The 22315-nt window shown below is 41.5% G+C and overlaps 2 protein-coding genes across 2 annotated transcripts; one reads left to right on the top strand and one right to left on the bottom strand.

Annotated features, from left to right (window-relative positions):
* Positions 1–62: 62 nt before the first annotated feature.
* On the top strand, positions 63–13002 carry LOC310937883 (protein FAM222A-like; the record flags this gene model as incomplete). The annotated part of the gene is made up of 2 exons (XM_083902265.1): positions 63–195; positions 11708–13002. 2 exons carry the CDS (start codon positions 63–65, stop codon positions 13000–13002), a joined length of 1428 nt encoding a protein of 475 aa, XP_083758391.1.
* A 2863-nt stretch (positions 13003–15865) lies between these two features.
* LOC310938671 (glycolipid transfer protein-like) lies at positions 15866–21119 on the bottom strand (the record flags this gene model as incomplete). Its single annotated transcript, XM_083903227.1, has 5 exons — positions 15866–16048; positions 18790–18940; positions 19061–19194; positions 20542–20600; positions 21017–21119. The coding sequence occupies 5 exons, from the start codon at positions 21117–21119 to the stop codon at positions 15866–15868; spliced, it is 630 nt and encodes a 209-aa protein (XP_083759353.1).
* Between the last annotated feature and the right edge of the window lie 1196 nt (positions 21120–22315).

Below are 22315 nucleotides of genomic sequence, written 5' to 3'. Positions count from 1 at the left end.
TTTTATTATTATCTTTATTATAGCAGGTCGACTCAGGCTGTGAGCAGCCGTAGTGAACTATCATGCTGGCCTGTATCCAGAGACAGCAGAGCCTCTCGTCGTCGCAGCGTCTGTCCTGCGCTCCCAAAGGCCTCGATGTTGCTCCTCCACCGATCCTGCTGCCAGCGCCGCCGCCGCAGCCCTGCACCCGCAAAGGTGAGTTTGTGTCCAGTGCACCACGTTAAGATTATCCCCCGTGATATAAAGCGCAAATGAGATATGAGATGTGTGAAAGAAATGAAGCAAAACAGGAGGACACACCACCTGTCGGTCAGCTGATGGCGACCGGCCACGGCACAGCCTCCGTTGGCGCGGTCTGTGCCCTCTTGTTTGCAAGTCATTTGCTTGCTCAGCATTTGCAGAGGCTTACGCGTGGTCATAGACTGCCCGATGGTCGACCATCTGGACCCTTAAAAACAGAGGGCACCTCTGCACCAGGATAATCTGCAGAATTATTCATTCGTTTTCTCTACGGCTTTATCCTCCACATGAGGGTCGCGGGGGGCCACTGGAGCTAATCCCAGCGGAAGTAGGGCGGAAAGCGGGGTACTCCTGCACGGGTTGCCAGTCCATCACAGGGCCAGACAAACCTTTCACTCTCACCTTTACACCTACGGTCAATTCAGAGTGTAAAATTAACCTGGAAACTGGGGGATTAGGTAAATTAGACACTCTAAATTGGTCGCGTGGTAGATAATTTAAGATTAATAATAATAATAATAGATAATATATGATAAAGTGGTAGAAGATGGACTGAAGGGGCGGAAACCGGTTAGCCACTAATGTGCTATGTGACGGCTCCTCAAGGAATCGTTTTCAAATTAAAATGGGCAATTAGTAACAATGGAAAACAGCAAATCTGTGAAAATGTGCAATTTATTGTTATTATTTCTTATTGGAAATATAAAAATCTTACTATGTATTTCACGCAGTCGGATACATAACAAGTGCAATATTGAACGCTAAGCTATATTTTTTGCAGCAGTAGTTCATATGTGATGGTAACTCATGTGGTAATACTTTGTCGTGATTTACATCTTTAATACAGTCAATAACACAAATTCTGATTCTGACTTAGATGCTGAGATAAAAACTTGGTAAAATTACACCAGGAAATGTATATTTGCTATTATATATACAAATATATATACAAATATATATATACTGTATATATCACATTAATAGAAGCCTAAGTCCATTTATACCACATATGGCACATTACCACTGTTACTAGACCTATAAAATTGGCCATATGAAATTATGAATGAATCAAATGAATAATCCCAATCTACACATTTGGAACGAACACGATGTACAAACACAATGAATTCAACACCAGTGTTTTTATCACCAAGTCACCCAGACAGACACGTGTGGGACAGATTAAAGCAGAGTCGGAGGTGGACAAAGTACGGCGTGCTGCGTGAGCTCAAAGGTCACAGGGCGTCCGGGGTTAGAGATTTCAGCTGCCATGAAGCTTCTCGAGTTCAAACACTGGGCCTCTGGGTGCTGTCGAAAAAAAATGCTACCGATCGCCGCGCCGCGGTCAAACTGGACAAGTTAATCGACGCTCGCATACAGAGTTACTAATAATGTTCATGTTTCAGAAGGCAGTGTTCCGTGTCAGTGACCTTCGTGGCGGCTAATTAAACAGCGTTCACTCAAAGGTGAAGCGAGTATCTTTGGTGACTCACGACTGGATTGACATTCATTCGTGATCACATTTCTCGTAATTAATTGCTCAAATGTGACATGTCGCCAAAATTACTTCTTGCTCCGTTCCTGCGTTTTGATGTGTATATTTAGTCGTCATGCGGATTATTTGTGCCGAGCGCTGAATACATTTGTCTTTTTTTTTCCCTCTCCCTGCATAGTCTAGATCCATTTAATGAGATCATGTACGGCACAAAGTTATTCTGCTGTGGTTTCCCTTTTTGATTCACTTTACAAAAATGCTGATGCCTTTTTATATTTCTTTTTGCCGTGCCCGGTTTGAAACTGTATTGGAGATCTATAATTACTTAGAGTTTAATGGTTCAGTTGAGTGTTTGCATTGCAGTTTTATTTATGCTCTTAGCCCGTGAAGCGTCTTAAATTATTTTAGTGCCTTTAAAGTAAGTTTTTACTTTTTTGTAGTTGTCGTTGTTGCAGTGACTTGAAAAATGGAATGAATCAGGTCATGGTCTCAGAGGAAGGAGTATAGGAATATTGATCAGTAACATTGCATACATTTGTTGATAGGGAAGTGATATTATGGCGATACATCTTATTTATAGAGTAATCACCAAGACATACACTAGCGTTCAAAAGTTTGGGGTCACCTATACAATTTGTTTGTGTTTTCTATTAAAAGTCACACTTTTATTCATGAAAAGAGCAGCAAAATGAATAGAAATTATAGTCAAGACATTGACAAGATTAGAAATAATGATTTTTATTCAAAATAATAATTTTACCCTTTCGTCAAAGAACCAGCAAAACTGTTTTCAGCTGTGCTAACATAATTGCACAAGGGTTTTCAAGGGTTTTCTAATCATCCAATAGTCTTCTAACGCGATTAGCAAACACAATGTACCATTAGAACACTGGAAATGGGCCTCTATACACCTATGTACATATTCCATTAAAAAACAGACGTTTGCAGCTAGAATAGTCGTTTACCACATTAACAATGTATAGAGTGTATTTATGATTCATTTAATTTAGTTATATTCATTGAAAAAAAAGTGCTTTTCCTTCAAAAATTAGGACATTTCTAAGTGACCCCAAACTTTTGAACGGTAGTGTAGTTTGGTGAAAACATTTGTGTCAGAGATTCTGCTTCACAAACATGGTATTAATATTTATTATCAAGCCGTAACCTGGATATTACTTTGGAAATAACATAATATTACTGTAATAGTATCCTATATGACCACATTATGACCGTTATAAACAAGCTGGGAATTGCACCAGAAATAAGATATTCTTACTATATTAGCCCATTACTATTAGAATTTTAAGTGTTTACTGTACATTCAGGTCTTTCTCTGATCACCAAAATGGACGTTTTCCATGTTTGCACCTTTATCATGATTATTGATTATGTTTTCTCATGAAGGATTATCACGGCTTTTTACAACACGCATCAAAACGGCAGTGAATGTAAACGATGACAGAGACTTAATCTGTGTGAACTGTTTTTGATTTTTAATGTGAGGAGATTTGGCAAATTGAGCTGTTGTGGACGCTGATCGGCTCTAATAAATAAATACATTTGTGAAAATTGGGCTTAAACGGTCAATTTAGGCATAATATTGTTGGATTTCATGTTTTTAGAAAACTTAGAGATACTTCATTCAATATAAAACAAAGAGTGTTATTTTTTACTCGTCCAGCCCACTCGAGATCAAATTCCGCCCTATGTGGCCCCTTAACTAAAATGAGTTTGACACCCTTCCTCTCACTGCACCGTAGGTGTGAGAGTCCCTGGTGACCTGTCCACCTTTCACACTATATCATCTGGGATTGGCCCCAAGAAAATGGACGGATGACCCAAAAATTGAAGTCAGATGTTGCTGGCTATCATTAAACTTCAGAAAACCATGTGCATAACAAAGAGAGAATATAAGTGTGCTGCTGCGTCAAACTGCGTTGTTAATGGTCACAACGGTGATATTTTTTTCCATTTCTGCAACTACTACGCTCAAGTTTTGAAGTGCTTCCTTCTCCTCGTCTTTCTCCCCGCGTGAAATACCTCCTCGTCTATTTTATGTTATTAAATATTAATTGGGAATCAGTGGAGCACTTGTCTGCTAAACATTGGAACAGAAGGGCCTCGTTTGCCTCGGGCAGAACCGGGGGTGTGTTCCTCATCCTGTTTCCACCCCCTGCCCCCTCCTGTTTAGTTTTATGCACTGCTGCAACTGTGCAGCACGTGTCAGCCCCGAAGCCTGACATTTCACGCACAATCGCGGGGAATAGACTGCTGAGGGGAGGCGAGCTCGGTCTGTGTGGCCCAGGCTCCTGCGTTAAGTGAGTCGTTACCGGATCACGTTTTAAAAACGTGGGGGACGGACCTTTTAGTTGCCGCTGCGTTTCTTGAAAGCCCTTTTCCATTTTCAGCCATGAATGAATAGAGGGCACAGGACGTAGAAGCCCATGTCGAAGATTTCTGAGAAATGAGTGTGAGGAATAACGCGAGAGAGAGAGCTGTTATCTCAGCCTGAAAGCAGGGGCTGGAAATGTCTTTTTTTTTTTTCAGCTTTTAAAGAGGAGATTCTGCCCAAGCTGGGCCAAGCGGCACAGAAACAAATGAGGAGTGACACTGGTGCAAAGGAGAATTCTCCTCAAGCTCACAAAAAAACTACAATGGTAACTGTGTTCTATAGAGTTTGAATGGAGAGTTCAGTGTGAGTGAGATGTCCCAATCTTCTGCGTCTCTCACCCTTTTCCCACCTCATCCATCTTTAACTAACGCAGATGTAGACGTTAACCGGACAGGCCCTTTTTTTTTTTTTTTAACCTTGTCGCCGATAAATATTAATGCCTTTTCATAACTGACGTCTTGAAAAGTGCTGACTGTGCACCTCACGTGCGATGATGCTCTCTAAACCTGCATTTTTTGGGGTCGTACCTATGTTCCCCGTTTTTCCCAAAAAAGGTCCTATGTTCCCCATTTGTGGAAGCCTGGGTGTGGAGCTCCCCCATTTTTTTTCCCCCCACTGACTCCAAAATGAACGAGGTATATTCTCAGCGTCTCTCTGCTCGTGTGTCTCAAATTACTAACATCACATGCTGGTTTAAAATGTCAAACGCTAAGCTAACATTGATTAATTTTTGGAGAGTTGTGGTTTAAACCAGACCAGAGCAGATTTGTAAAGGAACCTTAAATCAGTTATTCGCCTTGGAAACTCAGCGACAACTTCCTCAACCCGGCCTGTTCCCATACTTAAGAACGTTGTGGCCCTTTTTTTTTTTTTAATTTTGTCAAACGTCTATGGCCTGCACCAAAAACCCTAAATTGTATATTATTTATTTCACAAACATTGCCGAAAATAACTAATTAGAACTTTGAATCAGTGCCTGTGAAGAGCTACACTGTGAAATGCGATAGATTCTTCTTATTCAAGGACACCGATTCAACTCAAAACTGTTCCGTACGTAGACGAACGTCATCGAGATGAGGCATCGGTGGAGAGGAATCTCTGACAGAACCAAAGACTCAGAGATGTGCGGCCGAGTGCCTAGACCGGTTGGGGTGAAAGGAAACAATTGGGGAAAGAAAGGACAAGAGGAAGGTGAGGTACAGAGAGAGGAGAGAGACCAGGTTTAGGTTTACAACTTAAATCTGACCATATGAATATGACAATTTGCCTGAAATCCTTTCAATAACGACCACCAGGTCCCCTGTAATTATATCGTGATATATGCTCTTTACCAAATGTGGAGGTCGACTTATAATATAATATATTAGTATATATAAGTATATATATAATAGCTTAATAAATAAAGAGCACAGTTTAATTTTCAATCCGTGGCTCGAGCACCCAGAAGCGTGAGTTTGGGTGTTGTTGCTCCTTCTACCCTCTAGATAAATGAAGGCAGGGCAAATTAATTACATGGCTATAATGACTAGTGTTATTGGGCCAACTGGGCGCACACACACACACACACACACAAAAAAAGAGAGGTTGTCATGGTAACAGAGACATAGGTGTCGTGAATGTGCTGAGCCCGCTGCAGCCCCACTGCTTATGGAGGTATGGAGTATTTTAAATATGAGGATTATTAGGTGTGGTAAACAAATATTTATGCGCGCAATTACCTCTCGCATTCATGCCGCACATTTGACATTCATGCTTTCACAATAAGTCGCCACCAGCATCAACATCCAGGGAGCCCAAAAAAACCTATGGACATTAATGATGATGAATCTGAGTTTTTCTCATGTGGGAATCATACTTAGTGGTCATTGTAATTCCTTATGTTGGCCCTGTGGGCATGTAATGGTTTGTAGGAGTGGCTTTTGGAAAACACAATGTGCTCGTCCAACTCCCTTTTTTTTTTTTTTCCCCAGCCCTGCCTCTGGGGCTTGTTTTGCCCATAAATTAGTGATTAACTTTAACTGCTGTGAAACAACGAGGTCTCTGCTGTAATCTGCGGGGAAATGGCTTCAAGTGTGACCACGGGGAAAAAGATTAGCCGCCTTTTAAGTGGCACAAATGTGGGGGTGGAATTACGGTTATGAAAGGCCATATATTACACTGTGGTATGATTAGAAACACAATGTTCCAGATTATTTCTGATGCCAAAATGATCCTTTATGCCATGAACATACACATTTTTTCTCCCCCCCCCCCCGCCCAAGTTAGTCTTTTGCATTTAAAGAGGGGAAATCAGGATTAGGTGTTTCATGAGAGTGTGCCAGCTCCACTCAGTGTGGTGCCACAGCGGTCGCAGAGCATGCTTAATGCGTGGAACCGACGTCTCTCGCATGACTAGTGGGGGCCATTAAACTGATCAATCAAGAGCTCTCGATGCCATCGTTATGCAGATTTTCCCAGGCAAACAAGCCTTTTTAAACCTGTAAAAAACCCACTCCAATCAGACTCGAGACGAGCAAGAGAGAGAGAGAGAGACTGTTACAGGGTCAAAGAGTTTCAGCGTGTAAACACTGCGTGATGCTGTGGCTGATGTTTTCCGTCTCGCTCTCTCTCCGCGCCTCTGCTCTCTGTCAGGGCTGAGGAGGCGAAACAGCGTGCAGTCTGCAGGTTAACGGTAATTTAGTGCTTAAGGTCAAACTGCTAATTATCTCTCTGCTATTCTGCACCTGACAGCACAGAGCTGCCGTTTCTCCCCCCCGCTCCTTCGGCGTCGTCGTCGTCGTCGTCGTCATGTGAACGGCCTGTTTGTTTTCACGTCTCATCTTAATTTTGTGAGTATTGTGACTACAGTGGAAGAGAAAACAGAGGAAAACACGGGAAAACAATGACACGAAACAGGTGGTGATCTCCAAGAGATTCAACCTTTTAATTGGCTTTAAACTTTCGTCACTGATGGGAAGGTAGAGCTCAGTAATCTGTCTATAAATTCCAGGAACATCTGTCTGTCTGTGTGTGTGTGTGTGTTATTCGTATATCGTATCGTATAGTATAACTTGAGTGAGTTCAGTTTGTTATATGAACATTATTCCTGAGTCTCTGTGACATATTAGGAGGATTTTATGACCAGTTGCTTTAGATTTATTACATAATGCACCTTTAAGGTTAGGTTGAATAAAGACGTTATTGACGATATCAGGATACGCAATAGACGGAAGACTCTCCGGGTCGTCCAAGACGAAGGCACCAACTTGTGTGGATCTGCACCACCAATAAACCGTAACTTTTCCAAATATCGTGCCTTCATGCGGACCAAGTCCTTCCCTGTATGCCTTTGCATCTATAACGCGTTTTGAGGAGCCTTTCTGGGGTTTCGGACATGTATCCATCGCAGTTTTTACCTCGGAGGTTTAATGTTATAGTAATTGAAAAAATAAATAAATGCTTTTCCTTCAAAAATAAGGACATTTCTAAGTGACCCCAAACTTTTGAACGTAGTGTATATCAGTAAAAGAAGCACACGTTGGCTTTCGCTGCTCTACTGTAGCCACGCCCCCTCGCGCTCGCACAGCACTGTGGACTACCTGAGAGGGAGCTGAACAGTAACAACGAGCTCTCAAACACAACAAACCAACAGTTACTGAAAACACACACAAAAACAGATTTTGCGATATCCAAATTGTAACAAAATTGCAATATGGTCTAATGTTAAATGACCATTTTAGATTAAATAGTGTCCTGTCCTATACACATCTTATTGTACCGACTGAAGAAAACACTCTTGTTTCTCACAGATCTGCACAAATATCATACTTTAAATATGTCAAAGTTCAGTTCCCTCTCATATTATAAATCTCAGTCAAAATAATCACAATTATAAATATTTATATAAAGTCAGTCACTAGATAGAAACATAGTAGAGATTTTGTGACCGTGTACATTTTTCAGAGCCCTCAGATTTATCATGCAACCTTGAATCTTGGGGGGTAGAAAAAAGATGTTTCTGTTGATCTATGGAATATGCAAATCATTTCCTATGTGTTTTTGGTGCTCATTATGTATCAAAAAAAAAAAGAGATCAACAACATGAATAATTTCATCTCCTAGAGGCAAACAGCCCTTAAACCCAGAGTCTACATCTGTTTTCGTAGCCAAAGATTTCACACGCGAGGTGAAATATTCGCGTATTAACTGGCTCGTACATTTATGCGCGGCACTTCAAACGCCGCCTAATATAATGATTGCAGCCTTCTAAAGTTGGCCTCATTTTATATATTTTATTTGTTTATTTGCTTTGTTTGTTCTCAGGATGAAAGCCAAAACGGGCTTGGAAGCAACTGATCTTGCATGTTTGGAAACATAACTGCTTAAAATGACCAAACGCACAGCTCTAGATGGAACCCATGCAAGCGATACTTTATGCACACCATTAATTATCACTTTCACTTGAGTGTGTGTGTGTGTGTGTGTGTGTGTGTGTGTGTGTGTGTGTGTGTGTGTGTGTGTGTGTGTGTGTGTGTGTGTGTGTGTGTGTGTGTGTGTGTGTGTGTGTGTGTGTGTGTGTGTGTATATACAGCGAGAGTGGAGACAGCGTGATTTTGGCACCTATAGGAGGAAACTTGAGCTGCCATATAGTGCCAGATTATAATTAATTAACCACACATTTTTTGAGAGGTACTTATTTGCACTTGTGTTTTTGCCGGAGAGTGAAGTGAACAACTTTTTTATGAAGACTGTGAGCTTCAATACTGTTCAAACGTTTGGGGTCACTTAGAAATGTCCTTATTTTTTGAAGGAAAAGCACTTTTTTTAACAAATATAACATTAAATGTATCAGAAATACACTCTATACATTGTAAAGGTGGTAAACGACTATTCTAGCTGCAAACGTCTGGTTTTTAATGGAATATGTACAAAGGTGTATTATAATCGCAACATGGTCAAATGTCAAATGACCAGTTTAGATTAAATAGTGTCCCGTCCTATAAATATCTTATTCTACCGACTGAAGAAAACACTTTTGTTTTTCACAGATCTGCACAAATATGTAAAAGTTCAGTTGACCCTCCGATATTGCAAATCTCAGTCAAAATAATCAACAATTATATATTCACATAAAGTCAATTGTGTACATCGTGTACATTTTTTACAGAGCCCTCAGATTTATCACGCAACCTTGAAAATACACTACCGTTAATGTTAATGTGGTAAACGACTATTCTAGCTGCAAACGTCTGGTTTTTAATGGAATATGTACATAGGTGTATAGAGGCCCATTTCCAGCAACCATCTCTCCAGTGTTCTAATGGTACATTGTGTTTGCTAATTGCGTTAGAAGGCTATTGGATGATTAGAAAACCCTTGAAAACCCTTGTGCAATGATGTTAGCACAGCTGAAAACAGTTTTGCTGGTTCTTTGACCAAAGGGCAAAATGATTATTTGGAATAAAAATCATTATTTCTAATCTTGTCAATGTCTTGACTATATTTTCCATTCAATTTGCAACTCTTTTGATGAATAAAAGTGTGACTTTTAATGGAAAAAACAACAAAAATGGTATAGGTGACCCCAAACCTTTGAACTGTAGTGTACGCCTTCATTGCTCTGCTGCTACAATACCACATGTTTTCAGAAACTGACTCTGGTGACGCCTGTGTGCTCGGTTTACTGCGGTTTAACTCCACTGATTGGTAATAAAGTCCCAGAGACTGACACAATTACCTGTGGTTGTAATTCAGAGCCCCGGCGAGTTAATGCGCACTCGTGCTGTTCTCTGTTCCGCACTCTTTTTGAAAATCGTCACGTCACGTGGTCTCCGCGTGTCGCGCTTCAAGTCAGGATCGACTCGTATGATCCACGTGTCACACACAGTAATGGCCCTCACATGATAAATATGTGAATGCAGAGTGAGGGGGGGGGGGGGGGAGAGAGAGGGGTGCTGTTTGCTAATGAGGTCTCCATAGCAGCACATTTTGAGGCAGCCCCACAGTGGGAAGTGCAGCTGTGTTGTGTCTCCACGGCTCTGACAGGGCTGTAATCTCTGGACTAACAATATCAGACACCCTGTGAAGACGTGTCGGCATTCAAAGTGTCTGAAATGTTTGTAAAACAGCGAGCCCGATCACAGCGTGGCGCGCGGGCTTTACGCTGACATTTAAACGGCGAAAGAAACACGTGAAAATACTCTCTCTAATATTAGGAATATTATTATGCAGCACAGATGCAAGTGCACTGATGCAAGGATTCATTGTATTATATGTTGAAGCATTTTTCATCACCTAAGCTTCTTTCAAGGTGGATATGAAGCTCCCTTTTCTATCATTTATGGTCATGAATAAAATCCGTATTTCGCCAAAGGCCAGAAACTGTTATTGCAGCTGGTTTTTCCTGTTGCCTCCCTCTCTGAGAGCAGCAGGATTATGGGAAACTGGAGAAGAGAGAGCTCACATCTTGATGTTGTATACAGTATAAACACCTCTCCAACCTCCCAAGATGTCATTGTTTTCTATAGCGGGGCCGCTACCGCCGCGATGCACATGAAGCCGTGTGTTGTTGTTGTTTTTTTTGTTTTTTGCTTTGTTGTATTTCTCAGTAGAATTCATTCACGCCCCCTGGCACCGCGCGGCGCCGCTCCTTCTGCTTCGCTGGGAGATTTCGGGATGGATTGAGCGCTCCACCTTACCTCTTTTCCTCCATTTTAAACACCCAATTTATTTTCTTTCATGAGATGGATCTTGTAGATTGAATCATTTTCACAGTCGGGAGGCTCACTGTAGGCATGAAATGAAATGAACTCCCAAATCAATTTCAAATGGGAACAACAAGTGAGCCTCTCCCCCTGCATCGCCGGGATTGGTTTTGTTATTGGAAATGAAATGAAGTGTTTTGTTTTTTATTTTTTTAGCCCCCTTTGTTGCAGATTATGGGCTTGTTATTTTGCCCGCGATGATTTCCGCTGACTTACAGCGTGATATAGGTAAATCCCAGCGCCTTTTCTTTTTATGTCAGTAATTCCATAAAAGTGTCGCAGGGAAAGGTGGCTGTAATGTCTACCGGGTGATTTATTGTTTTTAAACGGCTCCCCCCCGTTCCCACCTTTCCTTTGTTTTAAGGAGTTAAGCAGCCATGAAATTGCCTGAATAATAGTGTTTAAATTCAATCATAGTTTGTCCTGTTCGCACACACAATTCAATCAGCAGTGCTCCTGATGATTGCTCCATTCTATTTTATTTTTCCAATCTGCAACAACTTTTCCTTCACAATTCAAGCTTCGTGCTTCGTGCTTTTACAGTAGCAACAATTCGAGTGGAAAGAAACTTTTATTACGGAAAGGAAGCAGTGATGCTTGGAGTTTTCCTCTCTTTCTTGATTTTTAAAGAACAACAAATCCTTTTTGGAGCCATCTGTGATCAAATCTCACGGAGCCACATTTATATTTTGATTTCCCTGAGCAACGATTCGAGTTTGAATAAAGCATCAATTCATTTGCACTGTATACAAGATTTCTCCTGTGATTTCCTACAAAAAAAAAGGTACATAACCACAAAGGCTTCACAACGACTAATCCCTTGTGTTTTCTCCTCAGGCGACTCAGCCTCCATGATTTCCCGATACCCTTCTCCGGCGGAGTTGGACGCTTTCGCCCAGAAGACCGCCAACAATCCACTGTCCATCAAAATCTTTCCCTCTGAAGTGCGGGTGCCGCAGCAGAAGCAACTCAACAAAACCGTCAACGGCTTGGACACCACAGGCCAACGCTACAGCCCGTACTCACACCCGTGCTCAGGAGGCCACCGGGGCTTGTTGGCCGTCGTCAAAGCCTCTGCGGCGGCCAAAGGTGTGGTGAAAAGCTCCGAGGGCAGGAGGACTAAACATGCAAATCCCCCGGCTCCCGTGGCACCGTATAATAATCCGCTAAATATTGGCTGTGCTGTCAGACACGGGCACAAGGCCTATCATGTAAGTGCATGTAAGCTCTCTGATGTACCCATCGAGACGCTGTGTTCTCGTGCGGGGGTGACCTCTGGGGATCAGAGCTTGCCCCCCCAGTCTGAGCTGGCGAAGGTTCAAAGCCTGATGAGGCAGATGAGCAGAGTGCCCCACAGTCAGGCCCTGCAGCTGGGCGGGGAGGCTCGAGCCAGTCCCTCTGTGCACGCCGTGGCCGCGGTGGCACATTCAGACTCCGACTTTGTTCTGGGACTGCCGCCCCAGAGCAGTCTGGCGTTCACGGGTGCAGCGGTGCTGCCCACGCAGAGTGCAGATATAGCCAAAGCCGGTTACTGGCAGCACAAACATCCGGTTCAGCAGCAGCAGTATCAGCAGGTACCGGTGAGGATGTACAGCGTGGGTCAGGGACACAGAGCCGCACAGACCGGTGTCGGTCAGTCTCCTTTGACGTGCTCCTCGCAGCTGTCGTACATGCCTGAGCGAGTCAGCGGCTCCTCTCTGAACTGTGCCCCCATGCAGGGGGAGTTCTCTGTGGGACAGTACTACGCTCCTCTCTGGGATAACATGGTGGCCACCCCCAACAGCGACTGTTATACTTCTCAGGTGCTGGCAACCAGGCCTCGAGACCTGGGCCTGTCCCATCTTCACCATCAGCGTCACCACCATCATCAGACGCAGCTCCGCCCCCCGGTCCCACCTCACATCCAGGCCTACGCCACGGACCAAAACCTCTGCTGTGGGCTGCCCGCGTCTAGCATGTGCCACGCTGCAGTGCTCAGCAGCAGCCTGCAGTCTCTGGAGTGCCTCATCAGTGAGATCCACCCTCCGTGCATCAAAGAGCGCATGCTGGGCCGCGGGTACGAAGCCATGGGAATGCCTCAGCTGCTGGAGCACCACCAGCAAACCCACATCCAGCTTCCCGTCTACAGATAAGACGAGGCGCTGGCACACAGCGGTGGGAAGGGGGAAAAGGGGGGAGGGGTCGGTGCAGGAGTGACAAACCTCTTATAGACGGTGGAAGTGTGTCAGTACATACGTCTGTGTGAAGTAGACATGCCTTTAATGTCTGTGCATGTAGTTCAGCAGAAGGCTTTGTGTCTACAGCCCCGAAGGTAAAAACGATAATCATGACTTTAGATAAGTGTTTATCTTCTTGCTTTTTTTTTTTTGTGTTAAACGTCCATTAAAAAAAAAAGAAATGCCTGCTGTTCTCCCGTTAAATTAATTTTGAGAGGCCCAATCAGAGTTCGCCATTCACATTTCAACACGTACGTAACACTGTGTGTTTGCAGGTCACGAGAAACTCAAACTAAACTGAAGTAATCATTGGTACCTTTCCTTAAAAAAACTAGACTCTGGTAACTGTTTTTTTTTTTTGTGTGTGTGGAACATTTGTTTAATTATTAACTGCAAATGTGGTTTTCTGTTGTTTTGACTGTGAATTTGGAACACATGTCCCAACTATTCTGGACTTTTTGGTGCAGTTATTGTTTTGCCGTCATCATGCTCAACATATTAAGAAGAAGACTGTGGCATCCGGGCCAAGCATGATGAGTTGTATTTTATTTTCAAAAAAGGTTGCGTATGTGGACTTTTTTTTCCTCTTGAATGGCGATGTCTCTTCCCCTGGTGGGTTGCGGCACTGTGACACAACACCCTGGGAGCAAAGCAGTGCCACACTGGAGAGCTATAAGGCCACCTGAATCACTTCTTCTTTTTAGGGCTATATTATCTCTGACGGTGTGAGACGTATGACTGAGTAGATTCTATGTATGTCTGCACTGGTTCTGTAACACTATTTATTTATGTCGGCCTGTTGAGTTCCATAGCAAACCTGTCTTTATAATTATGAAGTGCAATTATTATATATGAACATGTGAATGCTCTCCATGAAGTACGTTTGTTGGAATAACTACATTTTGCCCTCCCCCCTTTTTTTTTGCCTCTTCTTAATAAGGATTGTCAAGTAAATGAAATTTTCTAAGCCCAGCAATCGTGTTTGTTGTTGATTCTTATTAGTTTTGTGATAAACATGTAGCCGAAAAGACGGTTTAGGTGTATTCATGAATGGTAAACATGCTGTGGAAAAGAGGGGGGGTGTATTTTTCTGGTTTTACTGCAAAGTGATTTAAGGCTTAACCACCAGGCGAGTCTTCTTTTTTTCCCCCCCACTCATGTCACATGTTATTAAGATCCATTCTTTGCACTGGAGAATCTCAAGCCTGTTAATAAATGATGTAAGTTTATCCGTAGCTAAAATACATCAGACGATGATGCAATTCCAAAGCGATATTATGTTACGGCGAATTATGTTAGTCGAGATGAATTGCCAGTGCTCGAGGCAGAAGCCGTGGACGCTTAAAAACACAAATAAATGCAGTAGACTTCAAGATTTTTATCTTTAGGGATGAAAAATAGATGCAGTCTCGCCCTGCGATATATATCCACACATACAGTACATTCCTGTCCACGTTATTTAGACGTGGGCTTGCTATTACCCTTCTACTGAATTGCTAATCTTAAGACGGCACGCCTGCATGAACCTCTTATTTTGCTTCATTTGTCCCGCTAAATTGGATGCTACAGCTGTAATGTGGTTTAGATCACCGCCGACATTAAGTGCACATCCACTTTCAGTAGCCCATTACAAAACAAATAACCTCGGTGGTGTGAATAATGGCACAAGAGGCACTGCTGTGAATAAAACTGCAATATTAAATTGACGACTACATAGTGGATAAATATTTCAGAGTAAAAGGTTAGAGGCTTTGTCATTGAGGCCACGCTTGTAAATGGATTTCCTCCTTTTATTGTGTCCTGGCTTCGCTCTAAGCATGTCCATCCTATCTATCAGCCAGGACGGGCCTGGCTGCTCCCCTGATAAACCTACAGGATAACAGACATGCTCCTCTCGCTCTCGCTCACAGACGATTAGCTCAGGCTGGGCTCCTCTGGGAGAGGAACCAGAGCCACTCTGGCCTCTGGGACACACTTCAAATAAGTAAAGACTGGGCAGAGAAAGAGGCTGTGTGATTTGGGGGATTAGAAGACATGAAAAAGAGGGGGATTTTCCTCAGTTTTACAGCTGATGTTTGGTGTTCCAGCAGCAGCTCCCTGCACTGACATTTCGGTCAGCAGATTTGGAAACATTTCTGTGTATAGACATTTTGACAAACAACCACAAGCAGAATGAAAGACGTCGATTAAAAAACGTGAGTTTATGATCTCATTTGGTTTGTGACTGCAACTACATTTGATATTTGTGAATTCATCAGGAACTGCACTGATGTGATTAAAAGCAAAGCAAATATCGCCACCTGGAGTAAAAATCTTGAACTTCAAGTATGATCTCAGGAAAACAACTAACCTGATCATATGATATTAAATTATTAATACATGTGCACAACTACACTTTTTCTTAGACATTTTGAGGTTTGTGTAAAATCATTTTCATTCTATTTTTTACATAAATATGAACACAACAGGTCCCGGAAGAACACAAACAAAACATACATTATACACTTAAAATGAGGGCAAATATATATTAACTATGAGCTTTTACAGAAAACACCAGAGAGTGAATGTTTCAACGTGGTGTACTCACAGTAATGTTTGTCTTCTCTCAACGGAGCCGCTGAAATCAACAGGCAGTGTCACACAAAGCAGTAGCCCACAAAACAACACACAGAATCATCGTTTAAATTAAAAGGAATTTACATGATTAACCTGATAACGCCACACTGTGAGGAAACATTAAAAACAATCCTGTGTCCCAGTTCTGTTCCGTCCTGGGACGTCAAACAGTGTAGTCCAGTTCTGCGTTTAGATTCGTGTACATCTCATAGATGGCATCGACAGTCGGCGTGAAATTAACCAGGAACTGACGCACTTTTGCCAGACAGTCCTCCTCCTTCACTTCCTCTCCCTTCGACAGCGCCTTGATGAAGTTCGCTCTGTAGGGAGCTGCAAGTAATACCGTCTACAATGCAAGAGCAAAAAAAACAACACAATAATTAGGAATGGTTTGCACAAATGTCACACAAACTGGACACAATACACTACCGTTCAAAAGTTTGGGGTCACTGAGATCACTGAATCTAACATTAAATGAATCAGAAATACACTCTATACATTGTTAATGTGGTAAACAACTATTCTAGCTGCAAACGTCTGGTTTTAAGGGAATATGTACATAGGTGTATAGAGGCCCATTTCCAGCAACCATCTCTCCAGTGTTCTAATGGTACATTGTGTTTGCTAATCGCGTTAGAAGGCTATTGGACGATTAGAAAACCCTTGAAACCCTTGTGCAATTATGTTAGCACAGCTGAAAACAGGGAAAAATTATTATTTTGACTAGAAATCATTATTTCTAATCTTATCACTGTCTTGACTATATTTTCTATTCATTTTGCAACTTTTTTGATGAATAAAAGTGTGACTTTTAATGGAAAACCAAAAAATGTTATAATTGACCCCAAACTTTTGAACGGTAGTATATAAACAAATATTTTTTAGTTTCTAACTATTGTCAAATGAGTACACAACTCTCTTTCTCTCTACGTTTCAGAAGCTAATTCTACTGCTTAAAAAACACAGCCATTCGGCAAGTTCAGCAAAATAACGTTGCATTCTTTCTGTTCATGAACACCAAACAAAGGCAGAACGTTTACATCATCGACAAAAATCACTAAAAGTTACACACTGCAGCTTTAAATAAATACATTTTAAGAGTGAACTCTGCCAGTTAACCTTTCCTGCAACAGCCTAACACCAAATAAGTGCATAAAAAAGCTGAGTGTCATGTTTAATAAGCAGCTCTCCCTCTCTTGACTATGATCACTGTATCACCCACGCTCTCAGTACAGGCAGTGGTCGTCTAACTCGCTGCCCTTCTATAGACACGGTCTCCCTTCATGCACAGTCAAACGCTTACAAATAACAGGCCTGGGTTTCCATTAACCTAAAAGGTCGCATGTCACTCCGCTGCTCATTGACCTCCACTCTCTACCCACGGCCGCACAAATCAAATTGCAAGACACTAATACTTGTTTACAGATTGACCCGTGCGCTCGTAACCACCCACTTGAACTCACAGGCTTTTATACGCTTCTTCTTCTTCTTGGCCAAAATGTCTAACCAGGAATCACAGGGTAACTCGAGGTCCACGATAATAATGATAATATCACAGTACAGCAACTCTGCAGTAGTTGATATTATAAGACACATTATGGACAATACAAAAGAGGCACAGGACGAGGTCTGTAGTCATTCCTGTGTCGAGCATCACCACTAGCAGTCAAGAAGGACTTAACAAATCTCATACACTAGCTAGTCTGTCATATTCTGTCTTTCTTCTCATCTCCTGTCCTCGTCTATACCTAAAATATTGATATTTGGTTAAAAAGAATTAAAGAAATTGTGATAAATGAAATCAATGTCCTGGAGTTGGCAGGTGTGTGTGTGGAATAAAGTCCCTCTGGTGCTCTTTAGTTTTAAGATCAAATAAATATGAGGTGAGTGATATGATTTAAAGCCTCTAATATTCTGTTTTATACCCGTTTCATACATCGTGTTCATGTGAAAGTCAATCGAGTCACATGATCACTAGGAATAAACCATTTTGCGTATATGCCCTGATGTTTTTACGATTGATGTCGATTTATACCCATGAAATATTAAAAGGCTTTTTAATGAACCGCCCTCTGGAGTGCGGCAGATTTTTTCCAACTTGTCTAAAATAATTGATACTAGCAGTCAGTGTCTTTATTGATTATAATGTCTCACGAGTCAGGGCGACACTTTATATCAATATCTTTCCCCGCCCCTCGAACCGACTGTTCTCCATTGTACTTCCTCAAAATAGAAGTACAATAAATCTGCAGTACTGTTAACAATGCAAGGGCAATAAAAGGATTAGAGCTGCAACTCACGATTCTTTTTGTAATCGATTAATCCGTTGATTATTTTCTCGATTAATCGTTTGGTCCACAAAATGTCAGAAAATGTTAAAAAAAAACGTTGATCAGAGTTTGTTAAACCTGTTCTCGAATGTCTTGTTTTGTCCACAAATCAAAAAGATTCAGTTTCACTGATTTCTTTGTTACGTGGAGCAAAGAAACAAAGAAAATGTTCACCTTTAAGAAGCTAAAACAATCAGAAATCTTGTTTTAATCATGAAAAACTCTTCAAATGATTAATTTAGTAATCGATTAATAATCGATTCATCGATTAATTGTTTCAGCTCTAAAAGGGATTATTCTGTTCTATTCTAAAAGTGGTTTATGAGCAGTTGTGTCACGCTCCATCTTCAAGAATTCATGATCTACTGCTTCATCCAAGACACCGACACAGGGTGAAAGGTGGGGGAAACATCCATCCATCGCAGATCCAACACATGGAGGCGAAACCATCCATTCACTCTCACATTCACACCTCCGCTCAATTTACAGTGTCAAATTAACCTCTGCGTGTTTTTGGGACTGTGGGAGGAAACCGGAGAACCTGGAGAAAACCCACACACGCACGGAGAGAACTTGGAAACTCCTCACAGAAAAGCCTGACGTGAACTGTGTGTGCCAGTATACACATTATACAGACATTAATATTAAGGACACAACATTAAGTCCTTCAACAGGACCACAATACAAACATCAGTGAAAAGCACAAACTGTGTCCTCATCCCTTCTTTGATAATAAATTCTTTAAATGTTTCCTCACTTGAAAAATCTTTTGCACCATCCAACCGTGGTACCTCTTCAGCGCCTGCTCGTAGGCCTTCGTCACGTTGACCTGAATGGAGTTGGGTTTGTTCTCGTCTCTTTCTCCGTCTGCCAAACTCTGCAGCAAGATCTGTATGAAACGGAGACCCCTGCAGGAAAAAACCCAGTATTACAAGAAGAAAAAAAACCAAGTCTGCCTCACAGTTCAACAGCTCTAAAGTTCAACATTCAGTATGTCACGTGAACAGTGTGTTCAGGGCGTTGCTCACCTTTTCAGCCACATGAGAGCTAACGTCGCTCCAACTTTGGGCCACTCCGCTGCATGAGTTTGTCGCTCGTCCTCGACGATGTCCTGCAGCGTGACGTACTTGGCAGGGTCCTTGTCGTACACTTTTCTGATTTTCTGTAAATAAATGGGCACAATTTGTTTGCATGATGGGTTCTGCATTATTGATAATCGCTATGGTGTGAAACACAATCAGCGCTGTGATAAGATAAGGTGTGGATGTGATGAGCTGTTCTCTAAAGGGCAAGACTAAAGATCACAACAAACAGAGGACTCCTTCACTCACCAATACCTTAGGGGTAGCCTTGATCTGCCAGAAAGGATGACACTCTTTGTTTGCTACAGCTGGGGGACAAACTACTAAAATAGTTTTTGCCTGTTTTTACCCAGAATTCACAGTTGGGCAGAGTCTGCACCAGTAGTCACTAGTTGGGAACAGTCGGCTCTCTCCTAAAATGTTACACACTGGATGTTTTAAAAAAAATATTATATTCCATTTCTGAGTAGAGCTTTATCGTCATTGTTAGAAGAGCAAAACAAAGAAATCATAGCGCTCACACAGCACATTAACTAAGAAGAAACAACCTGACATTACTGACAAGTGGTCCAAGAGTTCAAAATTAAATAAAAAATCTAAATATTGTAAAATATTGCATCTTAGGAAGCAGTGTTATTCTATATTATTCTTTGTAATTCACTATTATTACCATTACATTCTTTATTAATAGCTTGTTCTATCTGTATCGTCTCCCCCTGGCTCACACTGTGGTGTTCATGTATGTTTACATCAGGGGTCTCAAACTCAAATGACCTACACTGACCTAATGACCCATTTATGAATTACATAAATAATAGTGTGGACAACTGTAATTAAAATTCATACCAGGAGCCTTTTCGGCTACTTTTCGGGCCCTAACAACTTTATTTACATAAGTAATTGAATGTTGTATATGATACATTCAATAATGGTATATAATTATGACCAAATTTCTTATTATTACTGTTATAAAAATCATTGCTAGCAAACATACATTATATTCCATCACCTCACTGGCAGCTGTGACTCAGCTACACACTGTGTTTAAAAGACAGTGAGGTCGTGGGCCAAGTTTTATTAAGTGGGGGGCCACATGTAATCAATTGGGGGGGGGGGGGGGGGGGGGGGCGCATGTGCCGCCAGTTTGAGACCCCTGTTTTCATGATTACATGTTTACTGTAAACTTAGAAAATCAACAACATCTGATTACTACAAATACATATATATAATAAATTGCAAATGAATCAACAGTGAATCTGCCACATGCCTCATTTACTGCACTGCACTGTTGATCGTAAAAACCTGCATACTGGACCTTTAACTACTCTGCTGCACATGAATGCAAGTTTGAAAACTTAAGGATACTCATGTGGATACATTTCAAAAAACAACTTTCATTAAACAGAAATATTGTATTGTTACCTTACCGTTATGTTTCCACTAATGTCAGACTTAATGACAGAAAACACAGTCGATCCAAAGCAGTCTGAAAAGAGAGAGGGACACTTGAGAAGAACGCAATAAAATATGAATGACTTGACTGCACGTCCCTTGTCTCAGAGAGGAGCGTGAATACAAATCAGCCCTTTACACAACACGCACACACACACGCACACACACAAAGGAAGAGAAATGCATAGTTTCAGTTCAGTCACAATGGGGTCAGTGTGTGTTGTGTTCAAAGTCAACAAAGAGTTTCTCTATCACTGTAGTCACACAAGAATCACACAACTGCGACCACTTCTTACTTTTATGTGAAATAAACACGTCCCGGGTTTAAAACTTAAAATAAGACGAAGACAATTCAGAGTTGACGTGAGGAACAAGTTAAAAAAAACCTCTTTACTCCTTACTTCAGCCACTTGAAGTATCGACGTCAGGTGGAGAAGAAAATACACTCACCAAAGAACGGAGGGAGATGAGAAACAGCGTCCAGGAATGACTTCGTGTCGACGGACTTGTCAGGAGGAAGCTCTTTAAACTGGTTATCCACTAAAACAGACATGGTACACTGTTGTTGTTGTTATTATTAGCAGCAGCAGCAGCGGCGGTGGTGGTTGTGGAAGTGTGGTTTGTAGCTGTTGTAGTATCGAGGAGCTCTGAACGTCAAAGAACCCGGAACTGTGTTCTTGTTAGAAGGGGCGGGGAGGCAACGCCAGCCCCCTATCACTGTCCTCCGTCTCCAACAGGTGTGAAAATTTAAACATGATAAAAATAAATAAATAAATAAACCACAGAGTCTGCTTAAGTATGAATTATGCTTTATTTAAACCTAAAGCAGGGCTCGTTTTCAACCACACAGACAGTGGTACAGGCTGTAAGTTACAGGGAAATTCACTGGGCTGAGGCCAGGGGTGAAAACAACTGAATAATATTCAGTATATTATACTGTAGGTTATCTTACTGCGTTTGTTCAATTTTAAAGTCTTTAGTGTAAAAATACATAGCTATACTTTTCCTTTTATTAGAATTATAGAAGAGGACAATATTTTCATGGACCAGTCTGGTTATTTAGTTAAAAGTGATCAAATTTAAAGGTACGGTAAGCAATTTTCAAACCAATTATTCCATAAATCAAATTTCAACACAACAAGGTTTAAAAGTTGTGACATAGCAACTTTCTTTTCATGAAATAAAATTAAATGATTTAAAGCAGAAGTACAGAAAGGCTAATAGCGTGTTTCCACAATGCAGTTCTAGCACAACTCGGCTCGGTCAGATTCTACTTATTTGCTTTTTCGTTTTCCATTAGTACCTGCTACTTTTATAGTGCCTGCTCTGGCAAGGTTCCAAGCGAGCTGAGCCGATACCAAACCGAGTAGAGTCAAGCCAAGCCGAGTCATGCTTGAACTGTATAGTGGAAAAGCGCCATAAATAACATTACTAACAACTACTCTTTCAAATTAGATTAAAAAGATTAAATAGGCCAGGGGTGTCAAACTCATTTTCACTGAGGGCCACATCAGAATAATGGTTACCCTAAGCCAGATAAATGTAACCAAATATAATGTAAAATCAAGGTAACTACTCCATAACATATTGCTAAATAACTTTCTGTATTTATTACTTATTAAATTTTACTCGTTGCATGATGCATATACAATGATACACTGCGATAACGCGGGTAACGTAATCACCATGCATTGTGGGAAATGTAGTTTATGGTCAACACATGCCTTAAAGCAGCATAGACCTATTTTA

Source organism: Microchirus variegatus, assembly GCF_963457635.1.
Source record: "Microchirus variegatus genome assembly, chromosome: 16".
Taxonomy (NCBI): domain Eukaryota; kingdom Metazoa; phylum Chordata; class Actinopteri; order Pleuronectiformes; family Soleidae; genus Microchirus; species Microchirus variegatus.
The sequence above is the reverse complement of the archived record's forward strand: the minus strand, read 5'-3'. Positions and strand labels throughout refer to the sequence as shown.